Source organism: Lagopus muta, chromosome 17 (genome assembly GCF_023343835.1).
Source record: "Lagopus muta isolate bLagMut1 chromosome 17, bLagMut1 primary, whole genome shotgun sequence".
Taxonomy (NCBI): Eukaryota; Metazoa; Chordata; class Aves; order Galliformes; family Phasianidae; genus Lagopus; species Lagopus muta.
In genome coordinates this window covers 6,285,250-6,310,146 of record NC_064449.1, presented here as the reverse complement: position 1 = coordinate 6,310,146, position 24,897 = coordinate 6,285,250, and the positions used below count along the sequence as shown (strand labels likewise).

The following is a 24,897-nucleotide window of genomic DNA, read 5'->3' as shown; positions in this document are numbered from 1 at the left end:
GATCCCTTCCTATAAGGCGGAGTGGCGCGCGGTGATGACGTAAGCGGTGGCGTAAGGCGGGCCGCGCCGCGCTCCGTGCGCTCCGGGGCTCTGAGGCCGTAGTTGTTCGCGCTCCTCTCGGGGCGCCCGTAGGCCGCGAGCACCGCGCTGCGCTGAGGGGGGCTGAGAGCCACATGTGAACCAGCGGCCGGCTGCGGGGCGGTGGGTGGTGCCGCGACCCGCTGGGCAAAATGACATCGCGGAGGTGAGGCGGCTGCGAGCCCGGCGTTGGGGTTCGTGGGGGGGAGGGGGGGAAGAGGGCGCTGTGTGGGACTGACGGGCTTTTTTCATGCTGCTCTCTGTATACGGTGTTTGCCTGCTTTCTGCTGTCCTCTGTGGGTTAAGGTAAACGCGGCTCTCAAAGAGAATTGGTGTAGTAATGTGGATGTTGTGTTCCTTTTTATTGTTTAACCTGCCTGCTCATAAAATTGATGTGTCTCTTTGAGTAGAGGAACTGTAGTGGAGCGAGGCTGCTGTGAGCTTGTAAGGCCGCACCAGGAGTGCTGTGTCCAGACCTGGGGCCCCCAACATAGCAGTGATGTGGAGCTGTTGGAGTTGGTCCAGAGGAGAGCTGTGAGGTGCTCGGCAGGCTGGAACACATCACCTACAAAGGAAGGCTGAGGGCTGCTCAGTCTAGAGAAGGTGCTGAGGAGATCTCATTACAGCCTTCTAGTGCTTGAGGGGTGTTATAAGCAGGGGGAGTGGGTTTTTACCGTGTGTAATAGTGATAGGGCAAAAGGAAATGGGTTTAAGCTGAACAATTTAGGAATAAATTCTCTATAGGGTGGTGAGGCTGTGGCAGTGCTGCCCAGAGCTGTGGGTGCCCCATTCCTGAGTGTGCCTGAGGCCATGGATGGGCCCTGGGTAGTCTGAGCTGGGGGGCACCCAGCCCATGGCAGCTGCAACTTGATGGGTTTTAAGGTTTCCTCTAGCCTAAGCCATTCTCTAATTCCATGGAGTTTTTGAACACCAGGTTGTCCTCTCTCTTGTTCTGCTTACCTTGGTGCAGTGAGGTTGATTGATTCTCAGTTGGGCTGTAGCTGAGCCCAGCTTTTAGATCTCAGGTATGTGTGGGATCTGCAGAGCGTGTTGGGTTTTGTGCCTGCTCCCACCTACACGCTGGGACGGGTGTGCAGTGCCTTTCAGAAACACTTGTCAGCCTTCCTGCTGTCAGGGAAGTTTGTATTTTAATTTGAGACTGAAAAATATAAGCTGGGGCCTAAAAATAGGAATAACTAAGCTCCCAGTCACCACCTCCATAGATGCTGAGACCCAAAGCTGATTTTTATCTCTCCTGCACTTGAAAAGATGATTGGAAAAGCTCAGTCACTGCATGGAAAAATGTATTGATTTTTTCTTTCCTCTGTCTCTTCAATTTGATGAAAGTCTGCTGGCAGTGTTGGACTTGTGAAGCACGGATTCTGCTGACTTTTTTCTTCACTGTGCAAAATGCAGCTGTATGCTTATTTAAAAAGTAATGATAAAATAGCAGTGCTGTGTTTTCTGCCATGTCACAGTTTTCAGCAAAAGGTTTCTTGCTTAGCTAACATCCCTCGCTTTTGTAGATGAGACTCCAACTGTTCTACTGCGTTTCTGCTGATGTTTTTACCTTTCTGTAAGCTAACTTGGGTCTGCTGCTGAACCCCCAAAGTGGAATTGCTGTATGGAGTGTTCTGTGCATAGTGGCACAGTTGGTTTAATTAGAGTGTGGGTTTACACGTATGTGTGTTGGTTTTCTTAGTTGTGCTTCTTGGCTGTGATGTCCTTCACTTGGGATAGCCTCTGCACCTGCTCTTAATAGAGATTGGAAAAGGAAAGAAGAAAATAAGTCTAAAATGCATTCCATCCCTATAAAAGGAAGCATAGGAGAAAGTCCTCCATGGGGGTTATGTTACTGATAGCTATGCCTGCAGCCCCCTTTGCTCTCTCCCCCCGTTTTAGAAGGGATGCAGCCACAAGGTTCAAAAGCACACATGTGATGGCAGCACTTCAAATGAAGAGATCTCAATCGCCGGTCCGGAACCGTTTAAACGAGATCACTAACACCCCCATTTTTCTATTTGGGGTGGCTGACAAATGCATCTTCCTACACAAAGCCAAAAATACAAGGATGAGAGAGCAGGAGAACGAGTTACCGCTAGAACAAAAGTTACATAAAGTGCAATAAAGCCCTCAGTCTCCCAGATGTAGCTTTTCTTTTGCTATACTTTGTAACTTTTTGCCATCTTGAGTAGGAGTGTACCTATGCGTATTTCATGTTTTGAACAGCTCGTATGCAGTTACTTCCAGGTGCATTGAGATTTAGGGTGAGATACAGAAGGTATTGAATTAATTAAACTTCATGGAATGACAAAGTATAATAAATCTGTAGGATTGGTCCTAATAATTTCTCCTTTTTTTATGTTTATAGGCATAAATTTAGAGACAAGCAAAGGTATCTTTTGAATCCCACGTGTATTGAAATTGCTTATTAGCTGTTCACAATGTTGCTATGCTATTGCTGTTGCTTTCCCCCTAATGGAAGTAATAATGTTGAGGGTTGGAAGTGTGGTAAATATATTGCCATCTCCCTTAGTTGTTATTTAGTGATCAATTAATCCCAGGTACTGATGCTTGTGCAACATTTCTTCTGATAACCACACTGAATAGAGAACTGTTCTTGACCTTCAGTTGGCTATTAGATAAGTGCAGGATTTATTGATTCTTATCCATTTGCTGTAAAAGCTTTTAATGTGTCTTTTCAAGCCCCATGGTGCGTAGGTTTGATTTTCTTTATCTCCACTTAGAGATACAGCAGTGATCACCAGGTTTTCTTGGTGCAAGCAGGATATTCTTAATTAGTTAAAAAGCAAGATTAACAAGAGGAATCATTTACTTCTGAAATGGAGTTGAGCATAGGTAGTCCTGATTCCCATTTGGATATTCTGGAATCTCTAAAACTCCCAGAATGTTTGGGTGAGATGCTGTGTCTGAATGGAACAGGCTGGGTAAGGGCTTGGTAGGAATGTTGTCTGCTTGTCATGATAGAAGGAATTGCTGAACCAATCAAAGCAACGAAGTCGTAACCCTAACATTAGATAAATGCTCTATTTGCTGTTGGAGCAATTTACTGTGAAATATTGAATATCAGAAGTGCTACGTAATTTTTTAAGGCATGGCATTTTTACAGCTGCAGTGAGATTGGTTGCAGGCTGCTTGCCCTAATGCTTTGCTTTGGAGCAGCTGAGAACCCTCTGCACAGAGGAGCCGCCCGTGTTCTTTCTGCAGATGTGGATGTGCCTTTTTGCTGTGCCCTGCCTAGTGCATGGTTCACAGCAGAGCTGCAGAGTGAAGGAAATCATTGAATCACCAAAGAAAAGTCCAGCCAAACCCCTGAAGCAGTTCTGAGTTGCTGTGTTTGCATCTCTGGCCCATGTGGTGATTTTTCAAGTTATTTTTATTCTACAGTTTGTTGCCTGAAATCGCGCCTTGCTCCGCAGCCATTCTATGGCAGGGGGTTGGAAGCAGATGATCTTTAAAGCTTCCTCCAACCTAAGCCACTCTATCATCCTCATTAAGAAGTCCTCTCACCTACAACAGAGGTGCAGCTTACAGTTTATTGAGCTCTTACAGTTGTGTAGGAGAGCAATAAAATCCCTCAACTACAGATAAGAGGAATCGCAGCTGCGTTAACTGAACGGCTAAGAATAAGCCAATGCCATAGGTGGGGACACCGAGCTTCTGAGATATAGACCATATACAGCTCTCCTTTGGCAGGGCACTATATTAGTCACTCATTAGGCCACTTGTGGGTGGTGAATATCAATATGGGGTTCCTTGATGCTTGTATTTAAGCGTGGTACGTTTGGGTGAGAAACTGCCAATGGTATGCAGAAGGCAGAGTGGCAAACTGGTGTCTGACAGCAGTCAGCACCCTGTGCCCTTGGGGGTGGAAGGAGCCTGGGTAGCTGAGCAGGTCGTCCTCAAGTGGAGACCCTTCTTGGCTGGTGGTCATCCTGTGTGCTCAAGGATGAGGTTCAGTTTAAATTTCAACCTTTAAAATGTTGTCTGATATCGCTTTGGATGGTTTAAGTATTTTTCCTGCTTGTCTTTCAGTGTCTTTGTCTTGTCTTCCAGTGTATGAAAAACACATGATTCCATCTGTGTTTCTGTTGTGTACCTTCCTTTGATAGCACTGCAGTTTGGATGTGTATAGTATAACTCTTTGACTTGCAAAGAATCTCTTACCAATATAGCAAACAGCAATGCAATATAAAAAGAGCAATTTATACATTTTAAGTAGAAATTCTTACTGAATTTCGAGCAAAATTCAGCCCTGTCTTTGCAGCAGCTGTGTAGTTCTGTTTAGTTTTGTTGCATAGATTAACTTTGAAAATGAGACTCTTCTATTTACTTGTTCTCTTTATTTTTAACCTCGTGTAGATGGTTTCATCCAAATATTACTGGGGTGGAGGCAGAAAATCTACTGTTGACAAGAGGAGTTGATGGCAGCTTCCTGGCACGGCCCAGCAAAAGTAACCCCGGAGACTTCACACTCTCTGTTAGGTATGTTTAAATGTTCTGTCTTTCTTCCCAAGGTGTTCATTGCGTGCTGTTCTTTGGAGCAAGAGTCGTAAATTAACTATTTGTAAGAGATGAAATAATGCACGGATCTCTGCCCTTCTCTCTGTTTCCCCTGAAGAAGTTCTCAAGTATCTTTACTCAACTTGGGGAATCTGCAGTTTGGGGATATTGTAGAGATAGAGAAGTTATGGGGAAGCAGAAGTGAATTAATAATTGTATTACTGTATGCCCTTTAAAAATCTATTTGATAACCATTTGAAAGTAGCAGAAGTTATCTGAATTGCTGATCAAACACCTGCAAGGAAATGCTATCCTGACTTTTTTCTTATGGGAAAAAATCAGCAAGTCTTTAAGGTCAGCTGTGGTGTTGTTCCAAACCAGACCTTTTGTAACACTTGTCCCACTGTCAGTGTGTATGTAGTGGTAGGGACAAGGAAAAGAGAGCAAGAGGAAGTAGATAAAGGAAAAAGGAAAAGTGGGTTTGGTGATAAGAGTGGTACTACTGGGATACCTTTGTGATAATGGGCTCTGTTTAACAGACGGGGCCTCTTTCAGGGAGCTGTGCTTTGTTAATACAAGAAACTCCAGGACTAAATGGTTTACATTTTATTAAAAGAGAGATTCTAGAAATTAGTGTGGAAGTCCAGCAAAAAGCAGCAAACAAGCTCTGATGGGTGTCCTGCAAAAGCTGAGTTCTTTTCTCACCCTTCCACCCCTTGTGCTTGTGAGTGCAATTCTGGGGGATCCAGAGAATTTCTGTTGCAGACTGCAGGACCCTGGGGCTTACTCTGGCTTAGGGAATTCCTTTGCCACAGAATTATTGTTATTTTTTTCTTATTCTTTCTAACTGTTGGGCAGCCCCTCCCTCTTCTTGCAAGCTAGCAAGATGTGGCTGAAATATATTTCAGAAATATGCACTAGATCAACTGTTCTGCCATATTTCATTTGGAAAGTGATGCAAAAGTCTGGATTTCTCCAACAGTGAAAACAGAACTGAGTATAAGAGTGGTTTATTGGAAATCAGCTGACTTACATGGTTTCTTCCTTTGTTTCTAACATTAGGCGAACTGGAGCTGTCACCCACATCAAGATCCAGAACACAGGAGACTACTATGACCTCTATGGAGGAGAGAAGTTTGCTACATTGGCTGAGTTAGTCCAGTATTACATGGAACATCATGGGCAGCTCAAAGAAAAGAATGGAGATGTGATAGAATTGAAATATCCACTGAACTGTGCTGATCCTACTTCGGAAAGGTCAGAAATGGTGGTGAAAACCTCACTATCCATGTGCTTCTTAATAAGTGCATGCCATCCCCATAGGATCTGCTTCTATTTGGTGGGAGGGTAGTCCTATTATACTAAAGTTAATCCCCCTGAATTCAGTGAGATTACTTGCAAAGTTGACTCAATAAATGTGGTTAGAGGTAAAATAATTTTGCTGAACAAAATAGGTCTTGAAGCTTTCTTCCTGGCATGATAAAATACTGGAAAAGAGGGCAGAGTTCCTTTGATTTTTAATGGGAGAATGATTTATAGAATTTCTCTTAGTGATCTCTGAATCTTTAGTGCCTTGGAATTCCTTGCAGTAATATTTGTGTGTAATTTTATACATTTTTTTTCCCCACAAATGTATATATATTTAATATATATCTATTTAATATACATGTATTTAAGAAAGTAAATCCTTAAACTGCTCAAACTGATGGTTTTATGAGCATGGCTAATAAGGAGCATCTGAAACTTTTGCCATGCTGAGGATGTCTGTGCATGACAGAAATATCTCTGGCCAGTAGATGTCAGTTTATCCTCAGAATATGGAAGAAAGGAGGGAAAAAAAAGAAAGGGAAGATATGAAACAAGCTCCCTCACGCCTCAGTGTGGCTTGTATTTAATGGCTGTGGGGAGAATTATTGCATTTATGTGATTTATCCTGCTCAGTTCCCAATGTGATGGAAGAGTAGGGTCTTAAAGGTACTGAGTTCCCAGAGCATTATTGGGAAACCCTCACGAAGCCAACAGACCAAGAGTAAATGCCTGTGCTGAGGAGAAAGTTGCTGTATGAACTTGTACTTATTGGACTTCAGGGGATTCATTTGTACTGCTGTACAGGATCCAAACGAAAGCTTTGTTTGAAACTTGCATAAAATGCAAATTTCAGGGCTTGTGGAAGTGCCTGCTTTGATGTGTTCCTGCAGTTGCTCGTGTTTATGTACACGTACGCTTCCAACAGTTTGTTATAAACTATGAACCTTTCTGTAGTCTGGGACTCATTCAGTGTCCATTTTAGGGTTTCCCTTTGTAATAACTTTTTATGCCAAGCGGATTCAACCATGGCTGGAATGACTATTAGAGTGCTGTCTTCATTTAAAGGTGGTTTCATGGGCATCTCTCTGGAAGAGAAGCTGAAAAACTGTTAACAGAAAAAGGAAAACATGGAAGCTTTCTTGTGCGTGAGAGTCAGAGCCACCCTGGGGACTTTGTTCTTTCTGTCCGGACGGGAGATGATAAAGGAGAGAGTAATGATGGGAAATCTAAAGTGACACATGTCATGATTCACTGCCAGGTATGATGAAGCAGGAGCTTCTTTAGCAGTACTGCTTCTGTGTGCAGAGGGCTTATTCTAACAAGAGGGCCTTTCTGCGCTTCGCTAAAGGCATGCATGTATTTCCACTTTTTCCTGTGGTAACGTGTGTGTGATATACGTCATCTGGTTGATCAAATGGAATAGATTTGCTTCTGATTGCATCAGAAGTCTGTCTTAAAGCCTTTTGCTGATGGAGCTTTTAATGTTCGTGAACCTTAAGCAAGATGCTGTCTGCTGTATGGATGATATCAGGACAGGAGTAATTGGACAAATAGAGATCTGTTCATGTATGTCTGTTGCTCCTGTTATTTCATAAAGTCTCACCTGAGAGTGATCAACAGAGCGTAAACAAGCCTGAGTATTTAATGTAAAGAACACTTTAAATATTAATATAGAGTGGTCCATCATTTCAATATTTATGTACTTGAGTTATGGTCTTTAAATATTTTTGTGCATAACAGTGGCTTGCTCAATACTCAAATCTGTGACTTTTGTTTTAGTTACGTAAAATTGTAATTGCTACAGCTGTATAAAAACTAAAATGTAGTAGGAGGAAACAGTTTAGAGACAGAGAAGAGGATGTTGTCCTCCATAATGTGTGTTTCTTGTTGTCTACCATCTACTAGCAGAAGAGTTTTACTGGGTTTTTCTATGTGTAGTGTGAAAGAATTTCTCTTGTGTAGTCTAAATGTTATATCAGTGCAGACTTGATGAAGTTAGTTTGTTTTGATGACTGACGATCTGTTTTTAAGGATCTAAAATATGATGTTGGTGGAGGGGAGAAGTTTGACTCTCTGACAGATCTAGTAGAGCATTATAAGAAGAACCCTATGGTAGAAACTTTGGGCACAGTATTGCAACTCAAGCAGGTGAGTGAATGGAGAAAACACCACTAACTTTATTATAATTTCAATGTATATTGTTGGGGAAGAGTGGGCTTTTCTGTGTGTTCTGTGTGACATCATAACTTTTGAGATGTGAAAATGAAGGAGACTTCATGAAACTGGTTGATAAAATCATGTAAGTCTAAACTTACATAATAAGTAATATAAGTAATAAGTAATAAGGGATAACTTTGTGCTGCTGGTAAAGAGTAGACTTTGTAATGCATGTAAAATTTCTTGTAACTTCATTATGATCCATAGGGATTGCAAGACTAGTTCACAGATGAAACAAGTTATTAAGAACAACTGTGAAAGCTAAAGCATTTGTTCCCTACTCCCTTCCTTTCTTCCCTCACTGCCCCTAGAATGTGCAAATGGTGAAGTCCTGGATCTTAGAATTGCCTGTGTAATGTAAACTTAGTGTAGGGAATTTGTGTTTTTAACTGTCTTTTTAGTTGTCACCTTTATTTTGTTTTTCCTAGCCCCTGAATACCACCCGTATTAATGCTGCAGAGATTGAAAGCAGAGTGCGAGAGCTAAGCAAGCTAGCAGAGACTACAGATAAAGTCAAGCAGGGCTTCTGGGAAGAATTTGAGGTACCTCATTGTATTTCCAATGTTATGGTATTGAATCTCTCTAGTACTTCTAAGAGATTTGTTACTGCCTTCCTGACAATAGCTTGGCTCTACTTCCATCACTTCAGATCCCAGCTTTTGCTCCCTTCTCCTGTGTCAGGTAATAATGTGTTAAAACAGTTCCATTCCTGTGTCTGTTAATAAAATGACTCAGATATTTTCCCTTTTTCCTGAGAGGCAATTACATTCTGTTGTTCATTCTGACCTAAATGCATTTCCTCCTGTTATCCTTCCCATCATGAGGGAGCCTTCCTACAACTGGCACCACATCTGCCCCACCAGGACAATCAGTTGGACTCAGTCCTGGGTCCCTTTTCTCCATAAGTGCAGGGGGAGGTCTGTAGGCTGGATTTTTATTTCTGGAGGCAAAGGCCTGATTCCTAGCCTCTGTTGACTATGTTGACTATTTGTAACCTGTTGTGACTGGGAAGCAATACAATAGCAGTATCTGATGCAGTTGGAACATGTAAGTGTGCTTTGCATATGAAGGGAATTAGGCCATGCTTTCTGTTGCTTCACCCAGTGCAGTGGGATGTTCTGAGTTGTACTCTGTTGTGATTAGGAGGCAGTGGGATTTCTCAGTCCATATGTGCTATTGCACTTGAGTTTGTGGCTCCTTTGGTAGCCACTTTTGAGGGATCTTAAAACTATCGTGAAGAGACAGGCCTCAGATTAGTTGAGTCTAGTGTAGTAGAAATGCAAGTCGTGGCTTGAACCAGTGATTGAGCACCTGGTGGGAAGGCAGGGCCAACCCAGGGGAGCTCAGGTGTATGCAGAGCACCTGAGTGACCTGAAGGGGTGAAGCCAGGATCCACTCCTGCCCAGATAGGGTTGGCAGTGGAGGCAAGGAGATCTTGCTGGAGATGGCTGCATATTTGAGGCCTTCCAAGGGTAAGCAGATTCTTTTCTTTGTTTCTATCTCTGACTGCTGCATCCTAACATTTTTCTGACTATTGGATTGACTTAAAAACTGTGTGCGCGTGATGATCACAGCCAAAAGTTTTGGTCATTACTTTATTGTAATGAAGAGACTTGTATCACTCACTTCATAGTGAATTGTAGAACTGTACCAGCAGATGGCAACAGGAAACTGGAAAGTCTTGTGATCCCAGATCTTTGACAAAGAGGCTGATTTTGGCTGTGTGATGCTATTTTGAGGAACTTCTTGAAAATTGATGGATTTGCAGAGCACCATTCTTGAAGAAACTCATTTATGGTCAGACACGCTCATTAGCTCTGCAGTCTGCTCTGAGACTTTTAGTGGGCGTTGAAAAATAAAACCATGAAAAATCATTGAGTTTTACAAAGATATAACAAATTTCTGTAGGAATTTGGTGGAATGTAGGATAGTGAGATCACAGCTGGTAGGGGTGGTAATCGTAAACAGAGTATTAAACTTCCTCTTCTTTCTCACCTTAATATCTGGCCTTGACCAAGGACTGCAGAGTTGTTCTTAGCCTGAACACTGCAGTTTTAATGCCATGTTTTCTCATTCGTCTCAGGTAAGCTGCAGCTGCCAGTCCTGGTGGGAGGAGGCAGGGGGCAATCTTCAGTCTGTCTGTGGAGCTCTTCATGCCCTGTTGTGCTTTGGCAGTCCAGATGGTAGCTGTAAATTACTTGTCTTTGGGCATATTGAAGAATGCCTCTTGTCCTGTTAAGCGTCAGACAGAAATGTTGACAGTCTTTGTAACACTTCTGCTTCTGGAAAGTGACTGAGGAGCTTTGTGCTTGAATGGTACAGAGAAATTGAGGACTCTGTACCTAATTTATTGTTGCATTGTGTACCTCTTGTAACGAGCTTGTTAGAAGTCTTTGTACTTGTGGATCTTTCCTTAGGGATGCTCAAAGCAGTAACCATTAACTGTGTGAAATAACGATGTTTGAAGTTGGTTTCAACACAATTACTTCCATTTTTTTTTTTTAACCTGCTAACAAAGTTTAGCTTTTGGCTCTTTGCTTGGCTTTTCACTTTGCAGACTCAGAAGTGTTAATATTATACAGAGGTGCTCTGTGATAATGGCAGTCAAAAGACTTCTGCATTATGACAAGAGTTGAGCTTACTGCAAACAAATGCTTTATGGGTGTATATTTGCTGTGCATTATGTACATGAAGCCTCACAGTTCTGTGCTGCTTTTGTTCTTTGGATTCCCTGTCTTTAGGATGAGCTTAACTGTCCAAGGTCACTAAGTGAGGTGGTAATGATAACACAGACTGAAATAGAAGTGAGCAAATGTGTCTGACATGCCTGAGCTTTAAAGTAGAAGTAATCTGTGAAGGAATATTAAGGTGGTGTTAGTGAAGAGAGCAGCTTCCAAAGCCAGAGTGTTTCTTTTAGGCAGACTGATACTGCTTTTGAGATTAAAACTTGGAGCAAAACCATTGGGATTCTGCTCCCTTTGGCTTCATTGCAAGTACGTGGATTTGCTACTAAGCACTACTGCTATGAGGTATGGAATTACTGTTGTCCCTGTCGTTATTAATTGGGAACCAGACACTGAGAAATTAGGGCCTTGCCAACGAGAGAAATCCCCATGCAGATTTACTGCTTCTGCACTAGGATAATTTATGGAGAACCATGTAGGTAGTTACCTAACACCTCCCCGATCCACCAGCATGGTAATGTGAGAAATCTGAGCAAAATATGTTTGGATGTACTGCTTTAGTGAAATGGCCTTGTTTCAGTAGGAGAAAGGCAGTCGTGTTTTGCTCCCAGGTGTATTGGCCTATCCTTATTTGTCAGCCAGCTTGTAGCACCTGTGTCTGTGAAAAGGATTCACTTAGAGGGTTAGCTACTTTTCTATGAAGAGTAAAGCACAAATTGCAAAGTACTGTTGTTGCACTCAGTGCTAATTGGCTTTCTAGCTTTCTAATGCCATCTGTGTGTTTTGAATATTCTCATCCTATTGTGGTTTTAAGGGAATAGAAAAGAATATCTTAATATTCTGCTTCTAACAGCTGAAGGACTTCTCACTTTCCTTGAAACTGAGACAGCTGCTTGTGTTGGTGTGCTTTGGTGGGCTTTCTGTAAGCTCCTTCCTTCCCTTTGGCTGCCTAGAGATGATCTGGCTGCAGCCTGCAGGATTTCAGGGATGTGGTTTTGGGACTTTCCAGCAGCACTGCTATGGATTGGTAATAGCTGAAGGAAGGGAATAAAGCTAGTAAGACCTAGAGGAATCCAGTACAGCTCAGGTAGAGAATCCTGTCACTGGTGTTCCTGTGTGTGTGTCAGTGCCTTTTCATACCTTGAAAGCAATGCTGTATTGTAGTTTGAGTGGAGAAACCCAGGAACTCTCTCTGACTGCTGATTGGTATTATAATCAAGTGTCACTATTTTAATGAGGGAAGGATCACGATAATAATGACAGTCTTTGTCTTTTTTGTGCTCTTACTGACACCAGTTATTTGTGCTGTTTTTCTGCAGACTTTACAGCAGCAAGAATGCAAACTTCTCTATAGCCGTAAAGAAGGTCAGCGTCAAGAGAACAAAAACAAAAATAGATACAAAAACATTTTACCCTGTAAGTACTGATTTCTTATGTAAGCCCATTACTTTTCTGTGCTTTGTTATTTTAGGTGGTAAAGGCAGGGTTAATTAAACAACAGTATGTTTTTTCTTCTCTGTAGTGGTAAGTCCTTCCTTTATGTTGTCAATATTAGTTCCATACAGCTTCCAGTCTGTTCAAACATTTATCCATTACAGATGCAGATATTTTGATTCTGAAATATTTATCTTCAGCTTTCACTAAACAGTTTAGGGATATGATGCTTTTATTTGGCAAACTGGAATGCTTACACTTAAGAGGATTAATTTGTGGTACAAAACTGCATAGTGCAAATCCAGCAGAGTTTGAGACCATTTGTGTTGATTTAGATAAACACTTGCTTTGTGATCTTTGTTGTGAACTGGAAACTTGTTATAAGAAACAGAAACAGAAAAAGGGTTGGGTGTTCTAGCAGTGATTTGCAGAGTTTCACGATGTAGCAGTTTCTAGTAGCAGTAAGAAAGTACCTGTTGGTTGAATATTTAAAATAGCTGTATGCTTACAACTGTACCATGCAGCTGCTTGACATATAAATATATTCTTCCAGTTGATCATACCAGAGTTGTTCTGCATGATGGTGATCCAAATGAGCCTGTTTCAGACTATATCAATGCTAATATTATTATGGTAAGTATGCCCCACCTAAATGAGTCTTGTAGGCACAACCTTTGCTTACTTTTTAACTTACTCTTTTAAATCTAAGTTAGTCTTCTAAAAATGAGCATTTGTCACCATTCCTTAAATTGCTTTTGTCTCTAGCCTGAGTTTGAAACAAAGTGCAACAACTCAAAGCCAAAAAAAAGCTACATTGCTACTCAAGGTTGCCTGCAGAATACAGTGAATGATTTTTGGAGGATGGTGTTCCAGGAGAATTCTCGAGTTATTGTTATGACAACAAAAGAAGTTGAAAGAGGAAAGGTAAAAATAAACTTCAGCTGGTCTCTGGAGAAGTCATGACATCTGTGTGCGTGAATGGTCTGACTTGGTTGTATTGACTCCCATGCTGAAATGCATCGTGCCATCGTGGTCTTAGGAAACTCACTGCTTAACTCTGTAAGGTGCTGAATGTTCTTTCTTAATTGATGCCTGTGGGAATTGAGGACGCGCTCCTATTGTATCACAAGGCCTCCCTTTTGTAAGGATTGTCTGATTAAATTCTAGCTACTGAATGTGAATCATTGCATTATGAGAATACCCAGGGAATGAGACAGTGGAAAGCTAGGTGCTGCAGTCAAACGTTCTGCCTACTTGAAGGGGTAAATTCCCTGTTTATGGAGCAACAGTATAGCCATTTTAGTTTAGTTTACTGAGTTTGTGTGGACTTCATCAAAGAAACAAATTATGGGGTGTTATTAGAATGAGAATGAATTCAGAGGATATTGCTTCCTAAGTAAAAACTGCAAGTCTACATGAATATGTCCACATGGAAATCACTTTTCCAGTGACCTTTCTCTTACATCTTTTTTTTTTTCTTGGAAGAGAGAAACTATAGAGTTCCTTTGGAAGAGTTGAATACTTTTTTTGGTGTGTTCTCTGGCTATGTAGAATGCTTTAATATCTGATAACTTAATCATAGGGAAAGAAGGGCGAAAGTAACTACAGCAGAGCATCTCATATTGAATCTTTTGTTGGCAGAAGAAACTTCCCTTGTTCCTGTATTGTAAATCTGCACTAGGCACTGCAAATAAGAAATGCTTTTCTACTGTATTTGGGGTTTGGTCTGTTTGCTGTTGCTGGAAGCTGCATCTATCTACCCATTACATTTCTCATCTGATTCTGTGTGGACTTGCATTCACAAGGCAGACAGGAGCTGCTGTTGCAGGAACCAAATGAAAGTAGTAATAGGTTAAGGCATCCTTCAGTGTGTGGGATATATCCCTGGACAAAGATAAACTTGAGAGAGAAGCAGCATGCTGAAAGCTCTAGATATCAAAGCCACAGACACATCAGGCCCCTGTCACAGGGTGCAGTTCTGTGTTGCTTTGGTGGTTGAATTAGAGCTATGTTAGCCCTTCTCTGATTCTAAGCAATGAGAAAGCAAATGTCCAAGGTGCATTCCTGTTAAAAATGACTTATATCTTTGGCTTGCATTTGTTTTGCAGCCCATGAGGTATTGACTGTAGAACATCACATAAAGCTGAAGCATTCCCCTGAAAATTCCTCGTATTTTGAAACAATAGTTGGGTGGAGGTATTGGGAACTGCATTTCAATTCCAGGGCTTTGAAACTATTGAGGCAAAACTGGTACGAAAACCCTAAAAGCTACTGAAAGGAGAGATTGCAGATACCTCTTTCTGAAATAACTCCCTATTTGATATAGGGAAAAGAAACTTTCCCTTCACATGTACTTTAATGTGTTATTTGGTGTTGTCTTCAGTGTACTCACAAATGAAAACTTCAGAAAAGCATTCACGAAGCAGCCTTCTCATGGATTACTCTTTAAAATCTGGCTTGTTTGTTTTGAATCTTGCAGAGTAAGTGTGTCAAGTACTGGCCTGATGAATATTCCCTAAAGGAGTATGGTGTTATGCGTGTGAGGAATGTTAAGGAGAGTGCAGCACATGACTACACACTAAGAGAACTTAAGCTTTCTAAAGTTGGGCAAGTAAGTATGTTAATAACTCTGTGCTTTTAATCTAGGTTGCAAATAAAAAAAAAAAAAGCAGAAAGGCCCTTTCTGAACAATCAATAAGAGCTCTAAGAGATTAATAAATTGAGCCTTGACTCTTTCTTTGAAGTTCCAGCTTTAGCTCCATACATCTTTCTCTTTGTCCTTGGGCTAATTGAAGATTCTTATACCTGAGCTCTTTTTTGGCAGAAGTTGCACGACTCCAGAGCTTTGAGGAAGTTTGGAAAGAAGCATGAAAGTGCTTTTAAGTAATCATACTTTAGCCTAGCTAAGCATTCATCTGCCCTTTCGTGGAGGTGGCTGTACTAGAAGGAACTGGTTGTATGGCAGTCCAGAATCTAGAAAGAGCTCTTAAGTGAAGACACGTAAGATGGGGATGGAAGCAGTGAATTAGTGTGGGAACAGCACTTTGTTAAGAAACAGAGCTTTTCCCTGGCTTCTGAATGCGAAGATGGAAATACTGGAAACAGCTCAATGAGAAAAAGAGGGAACAGTGGGAGCAGGTAGTGTGATTGACTTGTCAGGCCAAGAAGAAGACTTTCCTTCTTTAAATGAGTTGTGGTGCTGTGCTGAGCAGAAGGTTGGGTATGCTGCCTTCTGGTCTGACTCAACTTTCTGAGGTAATGCTCTTAGCTGGATTTTGATCAGAAGCATTTTTTCACATGTTGATATCTTCCTTCTAGGGGAACACAGAGAGAACAGTCTGGCAATATCATTTCAGAACTTGGCCTGATCATGGAGTCCCAAGTGACCCTGGTGGTGTACTGGACTTTCTCGAGGAGGTGCACCATAAGCAGGAAAGCATTTCTGACGCAGGACCAGTTGTGGTCCATTGCAGGTACAGTGATGCACTGTGCCTCTGCTTCTGTGGAATCCTATTGGTTCTTCTATTTTACATCTACTGATGCATTGCTGGGGATCATGCTTGGACCATTGCTTGGGATCACTGGTCTACAATCCCACCTTATGTGAATGAGATATCACTCCTCATTTTTAATGTATGAATTTTTGTTTTCAATTTGAATAAGGCAAGGAAACATTTGATCTTTCAGTTGTGTCCGATCCAAGGTTGTTAATAAACACTAAGAAACAAAACACTGTTGCAACTTCTGTCTCTGTGAAAATTTAGGCCTCTGTTTTCTGTTGTCTGTATAGTTTGGTTTGTCTTTAGCTGTAGTCTGGCTTAGTGTTGGACTCCTAACTTAGTGTTTTCATGCCTACTCAGAGCAAAAATGATTATTTTTCTTTTCACAGTGCTGGGATTGGACGAACAGGAACTTTCATTGTGATTGATATTCTTATTGACATAATCAGAGAAAAAGGTGGGTCTCTTCAACCTTTTGTTTTCTGCTGGGACATTGACACAGGTCATAGGAGCATCACAGTAGAAACAATAGAATGTTGACAGGGGGGTTCTAGTATTGTTCCAGAGTGAGTACTTGTTTGGCATAAGAGGGACTCGGTCATTCCTCTTGACTTAAAATTAAGGTGCTGAAATCCTGCTCTAGATCAGGATGATGAAAACTTTCAGCTGAGGATTAGCCAGAATCCGATAGCTTTATTTTTATTAATTTGTTTTTAATTATTTGGTTAAATCCGTCATGAATTTGTGGCATCAGTCTGCTCACCGTACGTTGAGGAGACCAATCTCTCCAAAAGCAAAGTTTACTTTATTGTTCCCAATCTCATGGGGTTTTTTTATTTCATAGGTGTGGACTGTGATATTGATGTTCCAAAGACCATCCAGATGGTGAGATCGCAGCGGTCAGGAATGGTTCAAACAGAAGCACAGTACAGATTTATTTACATGGCAGTACAGCACTACATTGAAACGCTACAGCGCAGAATTGAAGAGGAGCAGGTATATTCAGCTGAAGTATAAATTATGTAGGATCATGTCATCACTGAAGCAGGGAGCAGAGTTGCTCATTTGCTGCTTGTGACTTGGAGACTTGACTGCAAGTATGGTAATCAAATTTGAGTGTTAGATACTCAGTTTTGGATTCTTAAATTATGTGGAACGAGGCATATTGATCTGAAGGATTGTGAAGCATGTAGTGATCCTACAGAACATCACCCAACAAAAACCACCTAGAGGGGTGATTTATGTGATGAGAACTTTTGGAAGATGGGCACATTCATCTCCCACCTCATTCTTTCTGTTCAAATACTCCCTTGCACTCGAATTCTGCAGTCTTTCACAAAAGCTGCATGGTTTTGTGATAAGAGCTAACTTTCTGTCTGCTGTTGCTTTCATTCTCTGCCCTAACTTCTGGTCATCTGAGACTTATCTTTTTTCAGAATTTCAGTATCTTCTGCTGCCTTGCTGCTCAGGAGATAAACCCACACAGTTTGTCAGACAGATGTGGGGAGCCATGTGTTCATGGTTAGCTCAGTGCCTGGTGTGAGATTTAAGCCCTGTTGTAGAGGTAGGGTGTGCCAGCTCAGCCTTGGCACTCTTGTGTGGCTTCTGGCTTCTTTGGAGTGTGACAGAACTTGTTTTATATTTGCCAGCATAATGTAGAAGCACTGTTCAGCAGAGGATAGAGTCTCTATTCTTTTCCCCAGGATGGCTGTTGTGTGCTCTGATGCTGATTAGACACAAAGTGAAGAACATGAAATCCCTCAGGTGTACTTTTTTTCCTGGCTTTGCTGTTTCACTTCACCTTAGAGCTCCCTCACATCTGTGTGTTTGCACAAGCCTCATATCCTCAGGTTTTGAATATGGTCTCTTTCTGTGCCACCATTTATAAAGTGGATCTGTAATTTCTTGAATGCTGTAATGTGGTTTTGAATGGTATTTTGATATTGAGTGGAGCAGTGCATTTCTCTTACAGTGATCAGTTGTTCATCCTCTATGGTATTACCAGCTCAGGAGGCATGAGAATAAAAGTATCCTAAACTGGAAATAGAGCATTGCTTTACATCGTGAAGTCTTGACCTACAAAGACTAGTGGCAGACACAAAAAAGCAGAATAATACTTTTCAGATAAAAGCAATGCTTTGTGTTGAGTATAGGAAGTAGCATCCAGGAGGAAAAAATAAAGATGTGATGTCATGCAGCACTTACAGCTGTGCTGAAGCAGTGGGTATGTACACATAGCTGCATCCATTTGCATAGGGATGAGTTCTTTATACTCAGAAAAAAAAAAAAATTCCCTGGCTTCTCTGCTAACAGTTCCTTCTGCATTGCAGTGCTGAGAACTTCAGGAGTTCCTAGACTTAAATGTTGTGTTGGATATTGCCTGTCATCCTGCAAGTGTGGAATAAGGGAAATTGGATTTGTTTTGCTATGTCTTTCCTGCAGAGATGTGTGCAGTCTTTTACATCTAAGAAACAAGTTGTTTCTGCTGCATCTCTATTATTATGAATTAGAAAGGATAATTACAGTGAATTAAACTGAAAGAAGAGAAGCCAGGAAGGTGCTTAATCTTGGTTTTTCCATTCCAGTCAGCTTAAGTAATAGAAGAACGGATTGATTCCTCTTAATTTTGCTGTATAGAATATCTGCACCTCAAACTGCTATTCATTATGCAATTAAAAAAAATAAAAAGTAATTAAACCCTCTGATTTGGTGCTTCAGAATATTATTGGCAGGAAGGGGGTTTGTACACATAATGCTGTTAAATGCACTAGAGAACTTTTGCATTTTGTTCAAATCTTTTTAGTTTCAGCCTTCCAGGTCGTGGATTTGGACTCATGGTTGAAGGGGTTTGTAAGGAATAGGTGGGAGGTTGAGAGAGCAAGAAGTTCTGCAGAAGAATAGAAAAAGTTGTAGTCTCAGAAGGCTGCTTTGAAAAATTGCAACTTAAAATGCAGTGCAGAGCTTTGTTAATGGAAACTCAGCAGCCAGATTTCCTCAGGGATTCTGCCAATCTCTGCTGTGAGATTGACTCAGGTCTCTTATATAGTATTTGTTGGAGCATTTAAAAAACAAAATGGAACAGAAACCCGATGTTCTGTAAATGTTTTTAAAGTGAAGCTTTGATTTCAATGTAGGTTGCAGTGTGTGTATGTGTTGTGAATGTTTGTCCTGGAAACAAAGAAAAGCCATATCTCTCTTTCCTAGTGTAGCTTTGTTTGCTGGAGCCTTCAGTATCTTTAGATGAATGCCAGCAAAATTGGCTGCAGCTTGTAACATATGTTGCAGAATACAAATGACAGCTTGGGTTCTTTTTATATCAAATCGAATGGCCTAAGATGATATTTTATTAGAGATCTTGCAAACAGGATTGTTACTCATTTGGCCACATCTCTGAGATGGAAATAAGGTCAGTGGGAGGCGCACTGGCTGCTGCTGTCTATTAAAGAATGAAGTGTGGTTTCTTCTGCCAAGTGAGACGAAGGTTGTGTGTGAGTGCTGGTTCTTAAGGTTGGTATGTTCAGCTGGAGGTGGTGGTGGGAAGGGGAGTGCTGAAAAAAGAGGCTTTTCAGGTCTTAGAACAAATAAAGCCTAGCTTTATGTCCTACCCATATTGTGTGTTATCTATGGAATTGAGCTCTTTGGTGTTCATAGCTAAACCCTTCTAAATCTAATCTGGTTAGTTGTGTAATTTCCATATTCCTTCAATGTTTTTTTCCTATTTGTTGCTCAAACCTGGCTTTTCCTTGTGTTTTGCTTCACAGAAAAGTAAGAGGAAAGGTCACGAATACACAAACATTAAATATTCTTTATCGGACCAGACAAGTGGGGATCAGAGCCCTCTTCCACCCTGTACCCCAACCCCAACGTGTCCAGAGTAAGTTGGTTTCTGTTGCTAGTGTGCAAGTTTTGAATGGTGCTAATCTCCAGTGATCTTGAATTGAGTTACCACAGAGCTTGTGCTCGGACTTTTGCCAGGTACTTTGCTCTCAAACTATTACTATTAAGTGTACAAACTTGGTTTTCTCAGACTGCAAATACTTGCTTCTTTTCAGAATGAGGGAAGATAGTGCTAGAGTATATGAAAATGTGGGGCTGATGCAACAGCAGAAAAGTTTCAGATGAGATGATGTACAGACTTCAGTGCAAAGGCAGGTATGTATTTTATGTGACTGTGCATATGCAGCCTGGAGTTATAGGGCTTGAATAAAATAGGACAAAACCAGACTATAACAACATTTTCTAATGCTTGAAATGCGTGTAATCCATCCGCCCTTGAGGAATTTAAGTTTCAGAAGCTAATTTTGATTGAGTTGCATCTATATTTACCCTCTCAAAACAATATAGAATATTAGCTTGGTGGTGGTGGTTTGTCCTCTTCCCCTGACTCACAGTGGCATAGGTTGGAGGTCTTTATTATTCAGGAGGCTGGTGTTCTATATGATGAGTGGGAGCTGCAGCCTGAACTCCGTGTCTTTAAGTGATCCTTGCTCCTGGTCCATGCTAAGGATTTATGTCCATCTAAAGAGATTAAAAGAACACTTAATCTAATGCTCAGCCTCAGTAAAGATGTATTGAGCGAGATTACTGCTGTGCCTGTGTGGTGTGAGCAGATACAGGAGGAAAACAGTGAAACTGATCTAATATGCTCGCCTTTTAGTAAAGGTTTTAAACTATTGTCAGACAGAAATAAAGTCTTCAAAGTTAGTGTCCTGTGTTCATGTTAGTAAAATTAAATCCTTGCTTTTGCTGAAAGAGAAAACTGATTCTCTTTATATTTTAAATGGCAATTATGGTTTGATTTATGCAGTCAATTGAGTAGATATTGGTTATTGGCTGATAAGTTTATTAACCGTGGTTAATGGGCTGTGAATGCAGCAAAAGAACAGCTTCAAATTTAAGTTGTCCTTTCTGTAGTCATTTACTTCTGGATTCTAGCCTAAGGCCTTTCATCTTTTGCCCCTGTGCTTCTAACGACCTCAGACATCCTATTTTCCCCTTCCCTCTTAGTAGCTGTATGTATGCTTCATCCATTCAGTCCACAATCTTATCTGTACGTGCATAGACGTATCTCACTTAGTCCACTACTTCAAATACCTGTTCTCATCTTTTAATGCCAAACTACCACGCAGCTTATAATCAAGATTTGAGATTTTCAGTTGTTCATGGCTTTCTTGAGTCATTATACACTTCTGTATGATGTCAGAACAAGAACAAACCGTTGTGTTATTTTGTACTAAATAGCTCTTATTTCTTTTCCAGAAATGAATATGGTTTTTAAAAAGGTCAAGAAAGAGATGGAAGAAGCTTCACGTGAAAGCTGAACTCTGAAGGCTTGGTACCTTTTTAATTTACGGTTTTAATCCTTCAACAGTAGGCAAAACTTAAGACCATCTAAAGATTGTTTATATCTCTTCTCTCCAATGCCTGATTTACAATTGCTCATTTTCCAAATAAAAGGAAATCCTATCTACAATGTAGACAACCACTTTGTAGAGTCAGTTTTGAATCCAGCAAACTGTTGGATTGTCATCCATGTGGTTTTTTTTTTAAATAGTGTTTTTGTTTCATAATATGGCTATTAGTCGGTTTTGGTGTTTTGTGCATTTGTTTTCATTTGAGCCATTGTGGGTTTTTTTGTCACAGGTGGTGGGAGAACAATGATATAGATATAAATCTGTTAGACTCATGTAAAATAATGATGGGAACAATACTTGATTGAAAACTGTGGATCACCAGTGTGAGTAGAATCAGCTACGTGGTAAAATTAGTCCTAATACATTTCAAACTCAGACTGAGTTCCGTAAGGGTGAGCAGTATATGAAGGTGCTTGTTGTGGTGACTGATAGCTTTGATTACTACTTAGCTGAGTGGCTGACTGAGCTATTTTTGAGTAATTATGTAAGATAGCCTTTATCAAAGGAAACTTCTTTTACGTGTTCTCTACCCAAAATAGAAATTTACTGTATCTCTCCAAAGGCATGGTGGCCTAATGTAATTCTCTTGTGAGGATACTATCTCTGTTCATTTGTCTGTGTTCATCTATTAAGCAAGAGATTGGATGTGCTGAGTTTGAGGAATTTTAAAACTTGCATGCTGACACCTTAACAGCATAGTGAAGAACAGAGTGAAACAAGTAACCCACTATGCAGGCTCTTAGCTCACTGTAAGGTAAGCCTCTTCTCCCTTCCCCTGGGGAGATGGAAGCTGCTGGGCCTTCTAGTTTTTAGTAAGACCTTAGGACAGAATAAGTGGCTCAGTTAAAGTTTTGTGGGGGAAAGCAGTGCATGGAAGCTGGTTATCCACTGAAATTGCCTTGTTTGAAAAGAGCAGAATGGACAGCAAGGCCAGCAGGCTCGTTCTGGTTTGTTTCATCAGACAGGAGTTTATTACCATTCCACCTGAAGTGCCTTTCAGAGCTGCGTTGAAATTGCTGTTCCTATTAGATTAAAAATCATGTTCATCTGAAACCACTTCTGATTGTTGTCAATGAAATGGAGCCCTCTTCTAGAGAGAGACCACAGAACGCCGAGCTGCTGTTGAGCTGCCAGGTAACTGGGTTCCTTCACTTGGTTTGCTCTGTCCTGTTTCCTGGACCAGAAGCTCCCCCTAAAGCTGTGTGCACTAGTGACAAAACCAGTCCCTAACAGTAGGTTCTGGTGGTGTCTTACCAACATCTTCCCCTGCATTCCTGGGGAAGTTCTGTGACTTCATGGTTAAGGATTTATCGCCATTTCTGTTCAGTGCATACAGATGGTGAGCACTGCATCAACTTGCTGTAGGCATGGTGCAGGGCCAATGAAATTGCATTATTGGCCTTACTAGTGAAATTATGCTAAAGCTCGGAATGTAATTAATGCAGCTTTGTGAAAGGTTAAGTGGGAGATTGCATTACCTTTTCCTGAGAGTGCTTAGCAAAATCAAATATTTGAACACTTTGTTTGAACTGAATGAAGGTGCTTCTTTAATGTTAAGCAGAATTTTGTTACTTTGCCTGTTGTCCTTTTTGTCTTCTGAGGCTTTGGGTTTTCTTTTCTTTTCTTTTTTTTTTTTTTTTTGAACTCCTGTCACCAGCATACCATAATGCATTTTAATGTCGTAGCCTTATAGTCTAATCATAATATTTACTCCCCTTCTCCATCTGAAATTCTGTCGTGATGAGGGAGAAATCTATTCCTCTGGTAGCGAGATCTGTTCTGCATTGCCTGCCTCCTTCCCTGTCCCTGCATACAGCTTCATCCTGCTGAACAGAGATCAGCCCGAGGTGTTGGTATTTGCACAGAGCAATTGATGGCAGTCTCAATATTTATTTAAAGCTTGGTGTGGAGGTAGATGAATTCTACACTTCATATATTAGAGCAAGGTGGAATGCATGTTCTGTACCAAACCGAAGTCATGGTGAAAGTCAAGAGAAACCAGAGAAGGATCCTGAATGACTGAACTCTGTTTTGAACTCTGTCAATGTGATGTCTTAAAAGATTGACCTCTATAAGCAGCAATCAGTTATGTGGCCAACATAAGGTTGCCTCTTTCAACCTCATTTTAGCGGTTTAGAAGCTGCCACTGTAGGATTTCTTTTTTTTTCTTGGAGCCAAGGAATTCTTACTCCAGAATGTGTATTAATCCTGAGGAGTGAACGGTGGAAGAATGTTGATGAGGAGAAACAGAATCAAAAAGGTTGGGAATAAATACTGTGCTTCTAACTGGAGTGTTGGACCATGCTGGATGCCAAAGGGGAAACCTTGCAAGAGAAAACCTGCCTGCCCTTCATGCAAGAGCAAGAGAGGGATCATTCTTGGAGCATTAAAAAAATTGTTTTACACAATGTGTGGATTTTTATTACGGATGAAGCAAGAAAGAGATACGTCCTTTGGTTTAGGGGAGATAAGTGAATATGTGGGTTTCATGTATTTCTAGTGAGTTTTTTAGAGAAATCTTGTGCATTGATCTGCAAGCTGTGGCTGAATCAGTGGAACAGAAAAGGGATGCAGTTCTGAAGCATTCTGTTAGGGAAGACTTCATACCACAAGGGAAACTTTAACCCAATCCTAAGGCACAACGATTTATGCCAGCATGAATTTGCTGCAGACTTCATTTTACTGAATGTTTCATAGCATACACTTTAATTTCAGCTAGCTGTTGTTAGGACTGATTGGTTCTCCTATTAATCCTGACCAAACTGTTACTTCTTCCTCTTAAGATACGTGTCTGAAACACAATTAACCAGGATACAGCTAACGAAACCCTAAAACCCATTTCCTTTTTCATTGTAACGATGGAGAAAATCACAGCTGGTACTAGGATGTGTTGTCAGCTTTTGGTTTGTCATTATTTCCAATTTTTTAATTTTTCCCTTTGAAATAGTGAAACATGTAATTAATAATTTCAAGCCTGTTTTATTTATGACCTTATTGTGATTTTTTTTATTACAGTACTAAAAACTAATGAAAAAGGATCTTATTAGGTGGAGTAGACCTTGCATTTTTTTTTCCTGCAGTGTATGAAGTATTGTACCAGAGTATTAAATGAAATTGTAATATTTTATTGAAAAAATCTCTATCCTTTAAAAGGAATGCATTTAGGATGTCATCAATTTGATGTGAATCATGTAAATGTTGATAATGCGCTGTTTATCATACATTCAGTGTTTCAAAATTCTTGCTTCTTGCCTCTTGCCCATATACATTCTGTAGACCATTTACAATTGTCAAAATGTGACATTAAAATAATAGTTCATGTATAGAAATAGTGGTGGTTGTCCATTGTTTTCTGTGCTGGTATTTATGGGTCTTAGTTCGGCTGCTCTGCTGTTGCATTGTGATTTTTATTGCTGCAAAGCTATATTATCAGAAATAAAAGCATATCTGTAAACAACAGAACTTAAAAGAAAAAGGGAAGAAAAAAAAAAAAGAGAAATAAACATAATTTTCTTAAGATGACTTGTCAGTTACTCTGTTCTCCAGCTCCCAGGCAATATTGATGGTGTATGGGCACTCATCTTCAAGCTTAGATGGTAGTTTCTGAGTCGTGGTCATGAGATCTGTTGAAGAAAGCAGCTGTCCTTCCTGAGAGCCAGTGGAGCACAGCTTCTAGTAAGCATGATGCATGTGAGTATGTGTCCTCGTGTTCCTAGCATTGGCCAGAGGTCCACATGC

At 40.7% G+C, this 24,897-nt stretch overlaps 1 protein-coding gene across 2 annotated transcripts; it reads left to right on the top strand.

Annotated features, from left to right (window-relative positions):
* Positions 1-10: 10 nt before the first annotated feature.
* Positions 11-24,490, top strand: PTPN11 (protein tyrosine phosphatase non-receptor type 11). Of its 2 annotated transcripts, none has more exons than XM_048964179.1 (16): positions 11-39; positions 4,462-4,584; positions 5,665-5,859; positions 6,976-7,168; positions 7,942-8,058; positions 8,556-8,669; positions 12,131-12,227; positions 12,799-12,878; positions 13,011-13,169; positions 14,725-14,856; positions 15,564-15,718; positions 16,135-16,202; positions 16,590-16,741; positions 19,507-19,619; positions 19,798-19,897; positions 21,005-24,490. In XM_048964179.1, the coding sequence occupies exons 1-15, from the start codon at positions 35-37 to the stop codon at positions 19,865-19,867; spliced, it is 1,773 nt and encodes a 590-aa protein (XP_048820136.1). In that variant the 5' UTR covers positions 11-34; the 3' UTR covers positions 19,868-19,897; positions 21,005-24,490. The 2 variants fall into 2 exon arrangements, with proteins under 2 accessions (XP_048820136.1, XP_048820135.1); XM_048964178.1 differs by lacking the exon at positions 11-39 and adding an exon at positions 46-244.
* The last annotated feature ends 407 nt before the right edge of the window (positions 24,491-24,897 follow it).

What these genes read in the sequence shown, in the direction of transcription:
- PTPN11 (XM_048964178.1), top strand. An exon ending in CAGTATTGCAACTCAAGCAG is followed by an intron (nt 8,059 to 8,555) that starts GTGAGTGAATGG and finishes TGTTTTTCCTAG; the next exon opens with CCCCTGAATACCACCCGTAT. An exon ending in CCAACCCCAACGTGTCCAGA is followed by an intron (nt 19,620 to 19,797) that starts GTAAGTTGGTTT and finishes GCTTCTTTTCAG; the next exon opens with AATGAGGGAAGATAGTGCTA.